This window comes from Aspergillus campestris (assembly GCF_002847485.1).
Source record: "Aspergillus campestris IBT 28561 chromosome Unknown P168scaffold_4, whole genome shotgun sequence".
NCBI lineage: Eukaryota > Fungi > Ascomycota > Eurotiomycetes > Eurotiales > Aspergillaceae > Aspergillus > Aspergillus campestris.
In genome coordinates, this window is record NW_020194339.1 from 417064 (window position 1) to 432817 (window position 15754).

Below are 15754 nucleotides of genomic sequence, written 5' to 3' on the forward strand. Positions count from 1 at the left end.
AAGTATCCACCCAGCGAGGACGGGCTAGGCGTGATTCTCGGCCATGACTGCGGTCAGACTCGCAGCATTGACAGCCGCTTCCACTATGCGATCAACGTAATTACGACCGTCCTCGTCAGTGCAAGCAATTACAACATGCAATGTCTCACCGCGCCAGCGCGCAATGGAGTTCACACGGCTCACAGGCGGAGAAGGTGGCTTGTCATCGGGATTCATTCGACACGTGAACCTGCCCGCATATTACGCGACCCGAAGTGATGTTCTGGCCGATGCTCGCGCTGAGCTCATTCCCTCTCCATCTTTTGTGGAACTCGGCGGTGTTCATGACCACCACATTGAACGACTACAGCGGCCTGGTGGTCACGCCGGAGTTTCTAGAAAGAAAGCGCTTCAGTTGGCCCCGACTGCGGACGCGACGCCATGGCGCAGTACAAGTCTTCAGACCAGGCGAGCTACGTGACTTGCTGGCTGCGCAATATGGCCCTGCAAACACCAAGAAGCATGAGCTGGGTGGAGCTTGAAGATTGTATGTCTACGTATGGGAATAGTCTTGAGAATGGGACTTTCAATCTTCTTGCTGTCACCAAGGATGATAGCCACCCTAAGTAATCCGACATGTTCCTATCATCGCACGATGCCACACTGCCCGTGCTTGCTTATGTTCACTTCCTGGACCTTTCACAGAAAGTACAAGATTAATGCTCCAGCAAGTATGAGTCGTGGAATCTGAATAATATCAGTTATAAATATCACCGGGATACAGATTAGGACTTGATCATCTATCTCATTTGCTTGCTTAGAATATATAGTGAACAGGACAGGTTGGCAACCAAACCTGATCCTACAGGTCATATACTAGATCTGTGCTCTAGATATAATACTCTATAACTGATGCAGCAGCTCAGAAGCCCAGAAAAATTCTAGTAATAGGATTATCCTACCAGGATACTATAGGATTGATTGCTGTTTGATAACGGATGCAGACCACGAATGTCAGTTGAAGTACAGTCTAGTGATTTCTATACAATGCTATTATCTGTAATGTGGTAGAACTTGTGTCAATATTGGGGTGTCTTCTCATGTCTCAAGAGCTAATATTAGCAACTATTGGCGACGCCGTGGATTCAATTTTTTGACGCCCAGACTAGGCGCCAAGAGGCCGTTGTCTGTTGTTAAATTCAGATGACTCGATTTTCCCTGGCGTTGACGAGACCGGCGAGTACATTCCTTTGGCTTCCTATCCTCCGCAGCCTTGGGTTGAGGGTGACATTTGGCTAGGAAGGCATGGGATAGCTCGACGCTGGGCAGGATGCCTATTCTTGTACGTGACAAGGGTTGCTCGATCCAACAGGTTCTCGGCATAAAACTGACTGATAAAACTATCCATAGATGGCTAGCATGTGTAATCATCGAAATCGTCTTCGTGGTGAAAGGATACAGCCTTGTGGGGGTGAAAACCGCTTTAACCTTGGGATTCGGAGCTCTTCGTCCTAACGCCATCGTCGCCACATCCAAGTACAAGAGCGGTAGCTCCGAATCGATTCTCACCACTTCCCTGGTAGCCAACCTTCCCCAACTTCTTCTCTTGGGTCTATACTTGATGTACAATGCGTTCCTCACAAGCATGGGGCCGCTACCCACGAATGGAGCACGTTTGCCAACAAACGGACCACTCTCCGAGTCACACTCCCCGTGGGCGCGCAACGGAAGACGTACTAGCTGGGACTTCCCTGGCGATATTCTTTGCCTTTTTTGACATGTAGTGCTGTTTTTCCACTGGCTGTTTTTGCAGTCAATCTTTCTGATCAACATCAAAATCTACCAGACGAACACCGAGGTTTTAAAATGGAACCAACCGCTCATTTCCCCAGAGTAAGCAATACCGGCATGACCACAACATGCGGATGTAGTACGCTTGCCCTCGCGTGTGCGCTTGGGGTTGTATTGGTGTTGTTTATCGCTTTGGCCGTCTTGGGCTCGCGAAATTGAAGTCAGGGATCCATGTGGTGGGTAGTTTCAGTCTTGCTATAAACGCTGTCTGTCGTCTTCCTGGATCAGATGAGTCGGCCGCTGTTAAGCCACTGCTGCTCTGGGGTGCCGTGGGGCATGAGGAGAGTAGAAAACCAGGTCATTGTTGTTTGACTTCTTTCGAGGTGGAAAAGCCGAGGAAGGGGGGTTTATATGCTGGCTACTGACTACTATTGACAAGGTCTTCTCTTTTTGTGTCAAAGCAACACCACCAATTTGCATACGAAGAAGTTGCCAATCAATCGGATGGGTTATGGTACAAGATTTATAATACTGGCTTGAAAATGGCTAAGTGGATGGGAAGCCCTGTTCTCTATACTTTGCGGCCGAATGTAGTTGAGGGGATTCAAGAGTGGAATATATCCTGCAGTGTAAGGACAGGCATCTCGTTCACAAGGTCATATTCGGGGTTCTCGTTGAGAGCGTAGTTGGATTTGAGCCAGTTCCGGCTTCCGTCTGCCTGCATCATACCAGTAACAACGATCCCACTCAATCACCGATCAAGTCCCAAGGTATTGGCCATTCATGGCATGTCACTTACAGCGTGGGTATATGTGGAAATTTGTATGATTTTATGACACCGGGTATTCAGGCCGGTGATCTTTTGCTCGCAAATATGCTCACCAGTTATCCTGGATCTACAGAGAGGATCGAGTTGAAACCCGTAGACGGGGATACTAGGACCCTCGGAGAACCTGGTAATAACCTAAACATTCGCCATCATATGGAGAATTGGTATTCTGAACCGGGATTTCATTGCTAGTGTTTCCACGGAGGTTATCATCGTTCGCAAGAGTATATCACCTATAGATCATTTTCTGCAAGAGAAAACGTGAGACACGAGTGGCGTTGGTGCCAGCCAATCACATATATGTCCATATTATTGGTTATAGGGACATTACTACGCCGACTGAGCACTAGAGTACCAGTATCTCTCCACAAGCGTTAGAGTTTACAGCCTTGCTTGCCCTGGTCCAGTAGAAGGGCAGGGCGGCCCGCATGCAGCATGGACTACTGTATGGACACGCGTGTAAGTGATGCATGGAACCGCAATACAATACCGGCACCAACTCGTAACACGTATATTGGATGGCCTGTGCATATTTACAGCTCAAGTATAGATCAGCAATGAGTTGAGGAATTGCTTTGGGCGCCTGTCAGACTAGTCCATGGTGGCCGCATGGCTCGGCCCGCGGGCAGTTAGACTTACATGGTATACAAAGGAGGGCCGAGCACCTGGATATTTACTTAAGCTGACCTGCTGCAGCAGTTAGCAGTCACAGTCTGTGCGGCCCTTCAGCTGGATGCCCCGCGAGGGCATTATCCAATTATGATGGCGGCCCTACAGTCCGGCTACAGCCCAACCCCGCTGTGAGAGCTGAAAAGCAGTCTGCTTTCCTACCTAATATTCAACCGGTGCCTGCAGTTCTCTAAATGCTTCCAATGGTTTGTGACTGTCACCCTGTTTACGCAGATAATCAAATATGTTGACGCAATAGACCACTGCATCAGCCACCCGATTAGGGCTAGCGCCCACCCGGAAGGAGGATATCCTCTGCTTCCACATCTAAATAGCTTCATACTTCTCCATAGTTCTCTGTAGAATGAGATCATCTATCTTACCTTCCTTTTAAAGCGTTTTTATCTCGCCCTCAACAAAATACAAAAATTCAATTGTCGGAGCCTTTGGGCGGTCATGCATCGGTCTATCTGGCCCCCTGCGTGCCAACTATAGCACACGAGCCCCTCATTCACTAGAGCTGCATATTTGTGCTTGATCCAGAGGGACGAACTGCCCGATGCACCGTGGAATGTTAAGATGAGACATCCGTGATTCCTATTCTGGTAAAACTTACATGATCTCACATACCGTTTCAGCCGAGTGCTTTTCTCGGCGATTGTGTGGGAAATCTTCGGCACGCTAAGAAGTGATTAGGCGTGCGAGGCTAGCCATGAGAGTATGGTGTACGTTTTGTACTTTTCTTGTTTGACGACAACTTGATGACGTGGACATGTTGCTTCAAGCACGGCCGGGGGAATCAATTCAGCTGGTTTTGCTCCGATTAAATTTGATAGAGCAGGATATCACAGAAGCAGCTTTGCGCAGGTGACATTGTAAGCACTGTCCAATACCATCCTGATATACGCAGACTGCACCAAGTCCGGAAATGGCAACCTCACCTGCATAGCCATACAAACAGTAACACATAGCTACTGGAGTCTGGAGCTAAGCCCTAGAAGTATCAACATCCTGTCTCTGAGACTGCGAACATAGGTCATTGGTTACTTCTCTGCCTTCCACACCACAGGTCCTATAGTATGTGTCTTCACTCCATCGGAGGACGAATGGCAGAAGTGCCTCAAGCATATCAGAGAGAAGAGGAGGGAGATATCCCAGAGAAGGAGGGGTTATTTTGTGCATCGTAAGCATGTAAAAGCCAACTACGACGGGCAGCATCTGTCAATCTCCGAATACGAGGAGGAAAGTGATCGACACCCACACCCATCGGGTTCTCGAAGAAGCATCCTGATTCAACGTCGTCTCCGCTGCGTTGAAACCCATGCGACACGTAGCATGTTCCGTCGTCGAAGCTCACATTGAGTGTAGCTCCTCCCCACCTTTCGTAGGTATCCTACCTTTTGCGGTAATATAGAGAATCAACTCCGGGCAGCTCTGCAGGATATTTCAAAATACGGACCATTCAGGTGCTATACTCCCTTAAGAGCAAAAGTGAAGAACGATCTTTTGCTGCGTTTAAATTCCGAAGTTGAGGCGCAACCCATCTCTTCCTGGATCAATTTCTTTTTTTTTCCCTCGACACTGAATTACCGGCCAGGTCTGAACTTAGCTGCTCATACGATCACACACAGTTGTTATTCAATCAACTATTACATTGAGTACTCAAGAAACCCGTCTTTTCTAGCTTCGGACATACAATAGTGCAAGCTGACGATTGTTTTCCCCCAAGCAACCATGCTATTCGATCAGCCTCCATTCTATACCCAGGCCTTCAATTTTGGAAACCTCTTGGAGAAAGGAGTGGATCCGCGCACTGGTCAGTTCACATGCGCAATCGACATCTGGGACGCGCCAACAGATGCTAGGAACTGCCCCCCCTTCAAGTTGAGCCTGGTGTTTGATCCATTGAACTCATTGGACCTTGGACTAGGAAAGGGGTGGTCGTTCAACCTTAGCTACTATGACTGGAGAAATGGCATCCTCCATCTCTCCACTGGCGAGCGGTTTCGTGTCATAGATGAGGGGGGCGATCTGTTACTTCCCGACCAGAAACTTCAGACCTTCAAAGTGAAAAAACATGGGTCTGACTACCATGTGATCCACAAGTCAGGACAGATCGAAGTTCTGGAAGATAACAGCAAGTGTGGCAGATACGTGCCTGGTCTGATCTACACGGCAAGCGGTCGCTGTATAGAACTCACATGGGAAAGCCATGAAGGGTATCCCCGACTTCTTGTAATTCGCGAGAGTTCTCAGATGCAGGTTGCAATTGATTATGGAATCAATCCTCGGCGGATTCTGCGAGCGGCGGATAATTCGGAGCAATGCGAGCTCAGCCTCTACATAGAACATGACATGCTCACGAGGCTTGTGTTGCCTCTTCCTCAGGCGCCATCCTGGACATTCAGATACCACATCGGTAACCCGTTCATTGGTCTTTCGTATGTTACCAGCCCTTCGGGTCTTCAGGAGGAGATTGGCTATGATGATAGAGGTCATATACTTCCACCATCCAGCCAGGAGTGTTACTCCCTTCCATATGTTACATCCCATGTCATGAAACCCGGCAATGGTCAACCCGAAATCAAAACCGCATACTGCTATTCTGAACAGAACTTCCTTGGGCTCGGCGATGTCTACTGGCTGCAACACGACAAAGACAATCTATACCAGGCACATAACGATTACGAGTATTGGACAATGGCTGAGATTGAAGGCGGCTCCAGAACAACCTATACCTATAATCGGTTTCATCTCCTCGTGAAATCTGTGGAAGAAAATGGGGATTGCACCACAACCCAGAGAACTAGATACCCATTTTCTGATTCTGTCCTATTCGAAGATCAGCTTGCCTACTTCCAGATGCCAGAATCGATCACGAAGACATACAATGATGGAAGAACACGATCCTCTCGGTCTGAGACCACTCGATTCGAGTTTGACGAATGGGGCAATCCAACCAAGGATATTGGACCCGACAACGTGGTGGTGAGCCGAACCTACTATGCTACTGCCGGTGAGAGTGCCGCCGAATCCAGCGAGCTAGGATGTCCGGCAGATCCGCATGGATTCAAGCGCTATCTGAAAACACAAACCGTGATACCCCCAGACACTGGATTTCCGGCACCGATCCGAACTGAGAGCTACAAGTATTGTCAAATCCAAACGGCTGCGGGTGCAGTAACATCTTATTATGTGGCCGCCGAGCAGCATATAGGTTACGAAAATAGCGATGTCGTCAAGAGGAACAGATTCAAGTATGTGGATGAGCCCATAAGTAGCGATCATGGACGTCTCCTGCAACACGTGAGCCGACATTTGGACCAAAGTGTTACCACGAAAGACTGGAGCTACGAGTTAAGGCGGGACGATCGACTGGCTGTGTCAACCAGGGTAACCAGTTTTGACGGTCATGTCGTCGATGACCATGTTGTTTATTCGACGGTGCATGGGCTAGCCACGACCCATAGAGACCATGCCGGTGTGGAGGACCACTTTGAATACAACCTACTAGGTCAAATCGTCAAGACCACGAGCAACCCTGGAACGGGATACGAGACAGTACGAAGGCATGAATACACCTTGCTCGAGGGGACAGCCGGCACTCAAACCACGGTGACAGACGCCAAGGGGGTGAAAACACGTACTATCACTGACGGTCTAGAAAGACTCTGTCGTGTCGAGAGACAAAGCCACGAACATGTTGAAAGCCAGGAGTCCGAGAATTTCTACCCCCTCATGACACATGACTACAATGCGCAAGGGCAATGTGTTCAAACGACCCAATTTGACTGGCTTACAACAGATGACGGGCAGCTGCAAAAACAAGAGACCACTCAACAATTGGAGTATGATGACTGGGGCCAGGTTTCCAAAGTCATTGGAGCCGATGGATTGATCACAATATCAAGCTCGGATCCAATCAACCTCACCGAGACCAAGGGCATTCAAGGCGAGGGAACGACAAAGACTTATTTCAATGTTACCGGTGCTCCTATTCGGACTGTCTTTCATCAGGCAAATAACCAACTATACTCTGAGAAAATACATTACTACGATGGATTGAATCGTCTCGTCGAAGAAAAAGATCCACTCGGTCGAGTCACAAAGTACCAGCCCGATAGTTTTGACCGCATCATTCAAACGACCTGGCCAGATGCTAGAGCAACTACGATCGCGTATGCAGAGCATAGCGAGGCACCGCTGCCAGCAAGGGTCAGTCTCAATGGTTCCACGGTGGGGGAACAGTCGTTCGACGGGCTGGGGCGCGTTAGGCTGCGGAAGGCTGGCGGCCAGCGCACTATCAGCCACAGTTATCAAAGCAATGCGCCTGAACCAATGGGAACTATATGCAGCAGGGGACATGAATCCCAACTAGATTATGATCCTATGTTGCAGTTCGCACTCAAGAGTCACAGTAGGAGTGACGGCATAGATACCTTCGATTACGACCCGCAAACTGGCCTGCCGGTGCAACTCAGGGGAGCCGATAGTACACACACACGCCATTACACCCCCTCATCGTTGCTAAAAGGGGAGACAGTTCATATCCATGACGAAAAGACATTTTCCACAGAATATCAGTACTCTCTCGCGGGTAAACTGCAACAATATGTCAATCATCATCAGCAAAAGCAGAACATACAGTATGATGATCATGGCAGAACTGCCTCTTTGACACAGGGGAACATCAAAGTCTCAATCACATACGACATGTCAAGTCGGCCCACGGTCTACAGTGTGGAGGATAAGGAGAAGCAGGTAGAACTAACATCAATTCTGCACTACGATGACTTTGGTCGCGAGATTCAGCGGATAGTCAAGAAGAGGCAAGAGATTTTATATATCTTGAGCCAGACTTACACTCAAACCAGTCATATCTCCGCACGGACTTTGACAGACGGGGAACACGCGGTTCTACGAGAAGAGCATTTTATATACGACAATCGGAACCGCCTTAAACAATATAGATGCGAGGGAAGCCAAGCACCTTTTGATCAGCAAGAAAAGCAGCTGAAAGAACAAGTCTTTGAATTTGATGATTATGATAATATCAGAGAAACAGCGACTCTTTTCAGTGATCATGATACAAACATAACGACTTACACATATGCTCAGCATGATCCCACCCAGTTGATTCGAATCTCTAATACAAACAACCACTACCCTGCAAATATTGACCTTGAGTATGATGCCAATGGCTGTTTGACCAAAGACGAGCAGGGTCGTAGCCTGGAATACGATAGCCTGAGTCGACTGGTTCTAATACGGGATGTCAACGGCGCGCAACTTTGCAAATATCAATATGATGCGTCCGGGAAGCTGGCATGCCAACGCGTGACAGACGGGCCGAACATCTTTCTCTTCTACCGGGGGGACTCATTGATTGCTACGAAAATAGACGATGATTGCATCAGCTATGTGTCAGACGGGACAACATATTGGGGCCAAATCAAGCAAGATGGGTCTGGCAGTCCGCAGAATGAGCTCTGGGTATCCGACAGTCATAATTCCATCCTGACTCTACTAGACAGCCAGTCAGAGCAGCTCCATCATCAGTCATACACCCCATATGGCTTCGGTGGAGAGTCCGAGGTCGCGTTCAATGGACATTGGCGGGACCCAGTCACCGGGTGGTATCACCTGGGAGACGGCTATCGCGTTTATAATCCTGTTTTGAAACGCTTCCACGTCCCAGACTCGTGGAGCCCCTTTGTCTCGGGAGAGATCAACCCGTATACCTACTGTCTCGGAGACCCCATCAACCGCATAGACCCCAGCGGTCACTTCAGCATTTGGGGAGTAAACTATAGCTGGAAAAATGCTATAACCCTGGGACTTGGTGTCGTGACGAGTGTTGGGCTTGGAATCGCAACATGTGGCGCGAGCTTAGTCGTTCAGTGCGCGGCAGGTGCAGCTGTTGGGGCTGCTGTCGGGATGCTTGGAGGAGCTCTTGGGGACTTGGCAGACAACAACGAGATAACACTGAACAGCGTTATGAAAGATGGCTTGTGGGGGGGAGCAGCCGGCTCTCTTGGCCCTGTAGCAGGCAGGGTTTTTGGCGGTGTTTGGCGATATGGCAAGGAGTGCATGGGAAGAGCGGGATCGTACACCATCAACAATGTCTCTCGGGATGTGATTCGGTTTGGCTTCCAGAGGAAGGTTGCAGCTTATGGCTTGACAAATATTGCAAAAGAAAAGGTCCAGGGCGCCATCATCGGGGCCGTTGCATCGCAAGGCCTTTCTTTCTCTGCGAAAGCCGTTAAAGAGAATTGTTTCTAGAAGGACAAATCGTCATCATGAATATTCAGCTCCGCCGGTCAATCTCCTGATGTAAATAGGATACAGACCCGCTAGATATCGAAATACAGGTGGCCATACATTCTAGACTCCTTTCAGAACCAACCATGCCTACCTTACAACAACATCCAAAATGAGTGACTTCCGCTCTTCTATCACAACCCTAGGCCCCTCCCTCAATACCTCTTAACCGCTACGCCAAAACGTTGACCAACGATTAGCCCGACTGATATACTCATCAATACCCCCATTCGAAGGGGATATTATCCACCGTGAGAAAAGTCACCGTGTATAAGAATCGCTACTTAGAGGGGGATCGGCAGGCTTGACATGGTCTGAAGGTAACATTTGGTGTTCTCTTGCAGATGGTGCATATCCAACCCCCCTTTTCGTGAGATTCCGGTTGGATAATCTATCACTTTCTAAGCAAGCCAATATACTATAGGAACTTTTACTGCCATATGGCGATATAATATTCGTGAAGCATCCTTTTTAGGAGTGTGCCGCAGTTCGGATCCGACAAGGTCCGAGCTGAGGCCGTGGACGATGCAAGTGTTAGCCAAGGAAGATATCTGTCGATACCATCGATGTCAGAGACGCTATCATGCAGCCAGAGCGCAGACTGATTGCTGGTCCCGCGTGCATGAGAATTTAGCACCGGTAGGCGTTTTCAAGCAATGCACGCGTGATGCAGCCCCTTCACAACACCAACTCTTGACACGTATCTTGCATGACCTGTGCGTGTTTATGACCCGAGTATAGATCGACATTCTCCGGGCTTTCTTTTGATGCCACTGACCGCACGGTCCCGCAGGTAGGTGGTTCGTATGCTAAAGGGGGGGCTCACTAGGGAGTAGGCCTCAAAACGACCTATTCTGATATAGATCTGGATTTAGATCAGAACAAATTCTTGCGCAGCCTAGTTGAAAGCCTTTAACCTAAATTCACCCCATACCTAGTTACTAGAACCCCAGAAGATCCGATTTAGATCTAGTTTAACCTAGTTTTAACATGAATAAGAGGCTTGGTAGTTATAAATTTGCTGAATTGACTAAATTATATACAGAACCAACATGTTTATGAAGCTTATAATCTAATTTAGGGCTCTGGATCCAGTACTAGGTCTAGGATTATAATCTAGACCCATCACTAGATCAAGAGGTTGGGTCTGCGTTTTACTGGGTCGTTCGGAAGACTGAGATAGATTCGAGGATAATGCAAGTCTCTCTCTCTCTCTATACCGGATTACCCGAAAAGGGTAATCCAGGCTGGATTTTCTGGGCAGCCTGACGTCTACTCCCTGCTCTCATACGAAGAAAGCGCGGGCTCTACCCCCGCCTCTCTCCACCTTTCTAGTTCACTCCATGTTACATGTCATAAGCTCTAGAAGCAGGTGACCGTATCTGGAAATGTCTAAAGCGCGCAGTAGGGGATTTTCCAGCGGCGGGGCTAAAACGGAATATGGTCCTTACAGTGGTGTGTGTGTTCTCGACGCTTTGATACTGCCGTAGGCAATTGGGCATCAGTACATAGTCCGAAAGGGTGTGGGACATGATGCAGCGTAGCAGAAGATACTGTGCGTGACTTAATCCAGGTGCAACACAGTAGTAAGAAGAGGACCAAGCAGAACGTCGACGTGGGCATGGAAACAGGCATAAATAGAAGGACAAGTCAGGATCTCATTTTCATTCTTTCCAACTCTCCATCTACTTTCCTGACCAAGTCAATATCAAGTCAATATCTTACAACATTTGCACGTTATCTGCTTGACGCAATGGCAGAACCAACCCCAGCCATACATCATCCCACGAAGGGCCCATTCGGGGCGTATGTGTATGAATGCAACACTAGAATAGCAAAAGGGGGTTCTGGAGACAATATTGAACTAAACGATTGGTTCAAATCAGGAGTATGCGTTGTTTCCAAAAGCATGAGTTGAGTTAGTTAACATCTGCTTGTTAGGAAGTCAACTCTCTGCCGGGAGACCTACGTGGAATACAGCTTGTTACCCTTTCAGACGATAATGGGGGCTGCTGGTATGACCGAGGTAATTGGACATGGTTTGAACTGGCAATTGAAAAGAACAACGGTTTTGTCAAAACATTGAGTGACACGAAACAATGTGTTTGGATGAGCCATGAGAACCGCCTGATGACCTGGAACACTGGCTGGGTATGGACGGACACCCTTCTCCCCACTCCAATACTGGCTGAGCTAACTTGTACACAATGAAGCGCCGTGGAAAGTTCTTCCATAAAGATCACCCATTGTTGGAAAATCTCAAGGTTTGCCTCACGTGTATTTACTCCTTTTCACGCAGGCTCAGAGTGCTTTAGGGCGATGATCGCGTAGTAGTCCGGATCTGTACACAGTACAACTGGGGTTTCACCGCTGTCGTGGCCAAATTGATTTTCTATACTGGCTGCGAACCATGTACAGTTTTACATCTCGCTACTGTTTACTCTGACACTAACTGGTTGATAGTTCAAGTACCTAGTGCTTTTCCGAACCCGACAAGGGAGCCTGCCACGATATCTGGGCCTGGCACGGACGGATTGAAAGAATTATTAGGTCCAGAATGCACAGAATGCACGAAAAAAACCGACACGTCAACGGTGAAAATAACATGGGGAAACTTTGTCATCAAGGAGCTCTCAAAACTTGATTCTTCTGAGGTATCAGCAGAAGAGCCGAGAAAGACAGTACTGGTTATCGATGTTAAGCTCCTGCACGACATGAACAAGAACGACAACAACAACGACGGCGCTATCTCTACCTTGTCATGGTACCAAGAACTCAAAGACATTGAGGAAAAATTCCTCAGTGGTGAAAAGTACGAAAACGAGTTTGGCAAATTCCACATTATTATTCGCATTGGCAACGAAGCTGCAGTGTACAAAGATCCTCGTCACCCTAAATCTGCACCGATGATGATCTTTGAACCGAGTAACAGGGAAGGCGGGTATCTTCGCTCAAAGTCCAAGCTTGGGGATAAAAGCATTCTTGAGTCAAAGCTAAAGGCTGTCTTCTGTGTTGGCCTCGCAGACTCACTATTGCAGGAATCATCAACGAGCATGGCCACTGAAAATCTTGGCAAACATCAGATCCGTCAAGCCTTGGTCAATGCCCTCAAGTGGCCGCGTCGATTTGCTGCGTGTTATACGAACCCAGACGGACAGCTTAAGTCTGACGTCGTTGCATCAGAATTCGAGATGGAGAATAGAACGGATGTTGATCCAACTCTTATTCCACTGAATACTGGATACGAAGGCAAAGACACTAGTCTGAAGAGCGGGAAGGTGGCTGAGAGTATCTTCAACAGCATGAAATTGGACAGTAATCTTTTCGCCCGTGATGTTGTAACCTGGGGCCCCGAAAAGTGCTTATCCATCATCCCAACCACATCATACGGTGGAATTCTAACCGCCGATCGGGCGGAGATTGAGGGTTTCCGAAAGGCGGCAGATGCCATCGATGCCTACATACAAGGCCATGCCACAAAGCCTATGCCCATAGCGGTGTTTGGCCAGCCTGGCTCCGGAAAGTCGTTTGGGGTCAAGGAGGTTGCCAAGTCGATTCTTCTCAATCATGGCTACAAGGCGGAGGATACTCGACCTCTTGAATTCAACCTCTCCCTGATGACTGACGAGGTTGATCTCATCGACGCCTTCGAGACAATTCGGGGGAAACAACTTTCTCGCAAGGTGCCAATTGTACTGTTCGACGAATTTGATTCCGATGACTGTAGGTGGTTAAAGAATTTCCATGACCCACTATGTGATGGGAGGTTTAAAGGCAAAGACGATAGATGGCACCCCCTTGGGCGAGGCATCTATGTCTTTATCGGTGGAACCTCAAAGACCTGGGAGGAGTTCCAAACAAAACGTGGGCTGCAACCACGCAAGGAGAAATCCAACGATTCGGATCCAACTAGCACCGCAGCCGACAGCTGGAATAAATTTGCCGAGTACCACTCGTGCGATCTTCAGGGGAAAAGTGACGACGAGTTGAAGTCTGTGTTCCAAAATATGCGCGACACAACGCTCGAGGGAAAGCTGCCAATTGTACTCTTCAGAAATTTCCATGCCAAGAGAGAAACAAAGCCATGGGGATGGCTGAAGTCTTTCCTGGCTCCGATGCAAGACTCTTTGTACCTGGATCATGGCCAACCCCGACTGATCGGACAAGGGGTCTTTGTGTTTATTCAGGAACCTGGGACGCCTGGCCAGAAACTCAAGACAAATTCGACACTGCTCATGGACCCCGATGACCCACGATATAAGGATACGGCTATTAGAGAAGAATTTACAGATGCCAAAGGACCCGACTTTGTTAGCAGACTACGTGGGCACGTTAAACAAGACGAGAAAAATGGGGAAATAGACGTTAGCCCTCTAAAATGGGTGATCGAAGAATATCTGCAACCCCAGATCAGGGAAAAACCACTTTCTTTATGTGTGACAGCCGGCGAACAACATGATTTGAAACAAAAACTGAATGATCTATCTCTATACACAGTAGCGGAGAATGCGCTGGATGTGCCGAGCAAGGACAAGAGCGATGATAAGAGCGACGACAAGAGCGACGACAAGAAGAGCGACGACAAGAGCGACGACAAGAAGAGTAACGACAAGAAGTTTGTGGATTTGATAAAAGGCTACATCAATATCACGGGGCCCAACCCAGTCCCCCAGCCGCAATCCACGACCGGCAGCGACAAAACTGGTAAAGATTCTGACAATGGGGACGTTGACTGGGAGCACATGGCAAAGATAAGACGAGCGATTGTTCTTCGATCAGTGCTCCAGAGGCGATGGGGATTTAAGAAAGGGCAGGAGATCAAGTTCGAACCAGGTGTTCTCGGTGCACTACTGGACACCAGAACTTTCTACCATGGCGTCCGCTCTTTAGAAGCCATAATGGGTATGAGTGTTTTGTCCAAAGGCAAACGTGCCATTACGTTTCCTAAAGAAACAGAATTTAATGGCCAACTTGGTCTACACGTCGACGCAACCGAATTCAAGAAGACGATTGATGAGAAGAAGAAACTTGATGAGAAGAAGAAACTTGACGAGAAGAAGAAACTTGATGAGAAGAAGAAATTTGATAAGACGGAAGATAAAACCCACTGCCAGGATTCAAGCCATGCTCCAGGCAACCGTCGCTACACGGAGCATTCAATGCTGCATCTACAGGTGGGATTGGCCTTGCCTACAGACAGGTGAAATTCGTTTTACCCCATTTCCTTTGTCTTTCCCGTGTTTTGTTCTTCTCCTTGCTTCTTGTACTTAGGTTTTAGTTTGCATTTATCATTACAGCGACTAGATTGGACAATACACAAGCTGCTGCCTCTTCAATCATTGGACCATAATGTTAGTCCGTAAGAAAACAGCAAGAATGGGGTGTCAATCTACTACAGTAAGACGGTTGGGACTAATCAGTCCCGCCACTAAGGAATTCTCAATGGAGGCCAGCTCATCTATAAGGAAGCCAAGCTATTTTGATTCAGGCTTGCCTGGAAGCTCTCGGCTTGTGACATCCGACACATGTCATGATGATTGTTTTCAAAGTTAAAAACAAAGATTGGTGTATCATTATGCCAATCGAAGACTTGAAGCAACTAGTGTTTTATGTCCACTAAACCATCTGCAATGCCGGACCATTAATGAGCATTGAATGTGTAGTATGTCAAGTCCATCAATTTATCCAGTCGATCAAGTGAATAGACAAACTAGACAAACTAGACAAACTAGACAAATCAGATAAATCAGATAAACTTGTCAAACTTACAAATTCAAATAAACTAAACAAAGTAAACATACTAGATAAATTCAACAAACTACACAAACTACACAAACAACCAGCGACGTCACATCGAGCATCATCCCATCCAGACAGCCAACCATCGTCACCGCATGCGGCCATCTCCCCTCCGCTCGGAATTCCACGGTACCTGGGTTGACAAAATGAATCCAGAACCTGGCATGGGCTGTCAGGTCACTGTCAGAGTATGCATCTCCCCCTCAGTGATCGTCCAGTCAATCTCGGTCATGGTGGGGTGCTGTTTGCAACCTGGCATAGTATGCTCCAGCCACTCCAGGAACAACAAGCTTCCATGGGAATCCATCCACCTCGATCAGTGGTGGTGATGTCGTGGCGATGGGAGTTCTTTGTTCCCATTGTGAA

At 48.0% G+C, this 15754-nt stretch overlaps 4 protein-coding genes across 4 annotated transcripts; 3 read left to right on the forward strand and 1 right to left on the reverse strand.

Annotated features, from left to right (window-relative positions):
* Positions 1–420: 420 nt before the first annotated feature.
* Positions 421–1719, forward strand: P168DRAFT_316994 (uncharacterized protein; the record flags this gene model as incomplete). The annotated part of the gene is made up of 3 exons (XM_024840065.1): positions 421–526; positions 1398–1558; positions 1624–1719. The coding sequence occupies 3 exons, from the start codon at positions 421–423 to the stop codon at positions 1717–1719; spliced, it is 363 nt and encodes a 120-aa protein (XP_024694062.1).
* Positions 1720–2374: 655 nt separating this feature from the next.
* Positions 2375–4042, reverse strand: P168DRAFT_280399 (uncharacterized protein; the record flags this gene model as incomplete). Its single annotated transcript, XM_024835865.1, has 6 exons — positions 2375–2488; positions 2570–2734; positions 3239–3286; positions 3652–3655; positions 3885–3949; positions 4007–4042. 6 exons carry the CDS (start codon positions 4040–4042, stop codon positions 2375–2377), a joined length of 432 nt encoding a protein of 143 aa, XP_024694063.1.
* Positions 4043–5002: 960 nt separating this feature from the next.
* On the forward strand, positions 5003–9550 carry P168DRAFT_234023 (RHS repeat domain-containing protein; the record flags this gene model as incomplete). The annotated part of the gene is made up of 2 exons (XM_024833396.1): positions 5003–9391; positions 9431–9550. 2 exons carry the CDS (start codon positions 5003–5005, stop codon positions 9548–9550), a joined length of 4509 nt encoding a protein of 1502 aa, XP_024694064.1.
* A 1792-nt stretch (positions 9551–11342) lies between these two features.
* On the forward strand, positions 11343–14992 carry P168DRAFT_303265 (uncharacterized protein; the record flags this gene model as incomplete). The annotated part of the gene is made up of 5 exons (XM_024838733.1): positions 11343–11395; positions 11531–11615; positions 11651–11740; positions 11803–11866; positions 12008–14992. The coding sequence occupies 5 exons, from the start codon at positions 11343–11345 to the stop codon at positions 14791–14793; spliced, it is 3078 nt and encodes a 1025-aa protein (XP_024694065.1). The 3' UTR covers positions 14794–14992.
* Positions 14993–15754: the final 762 nt, after the last annotated feature.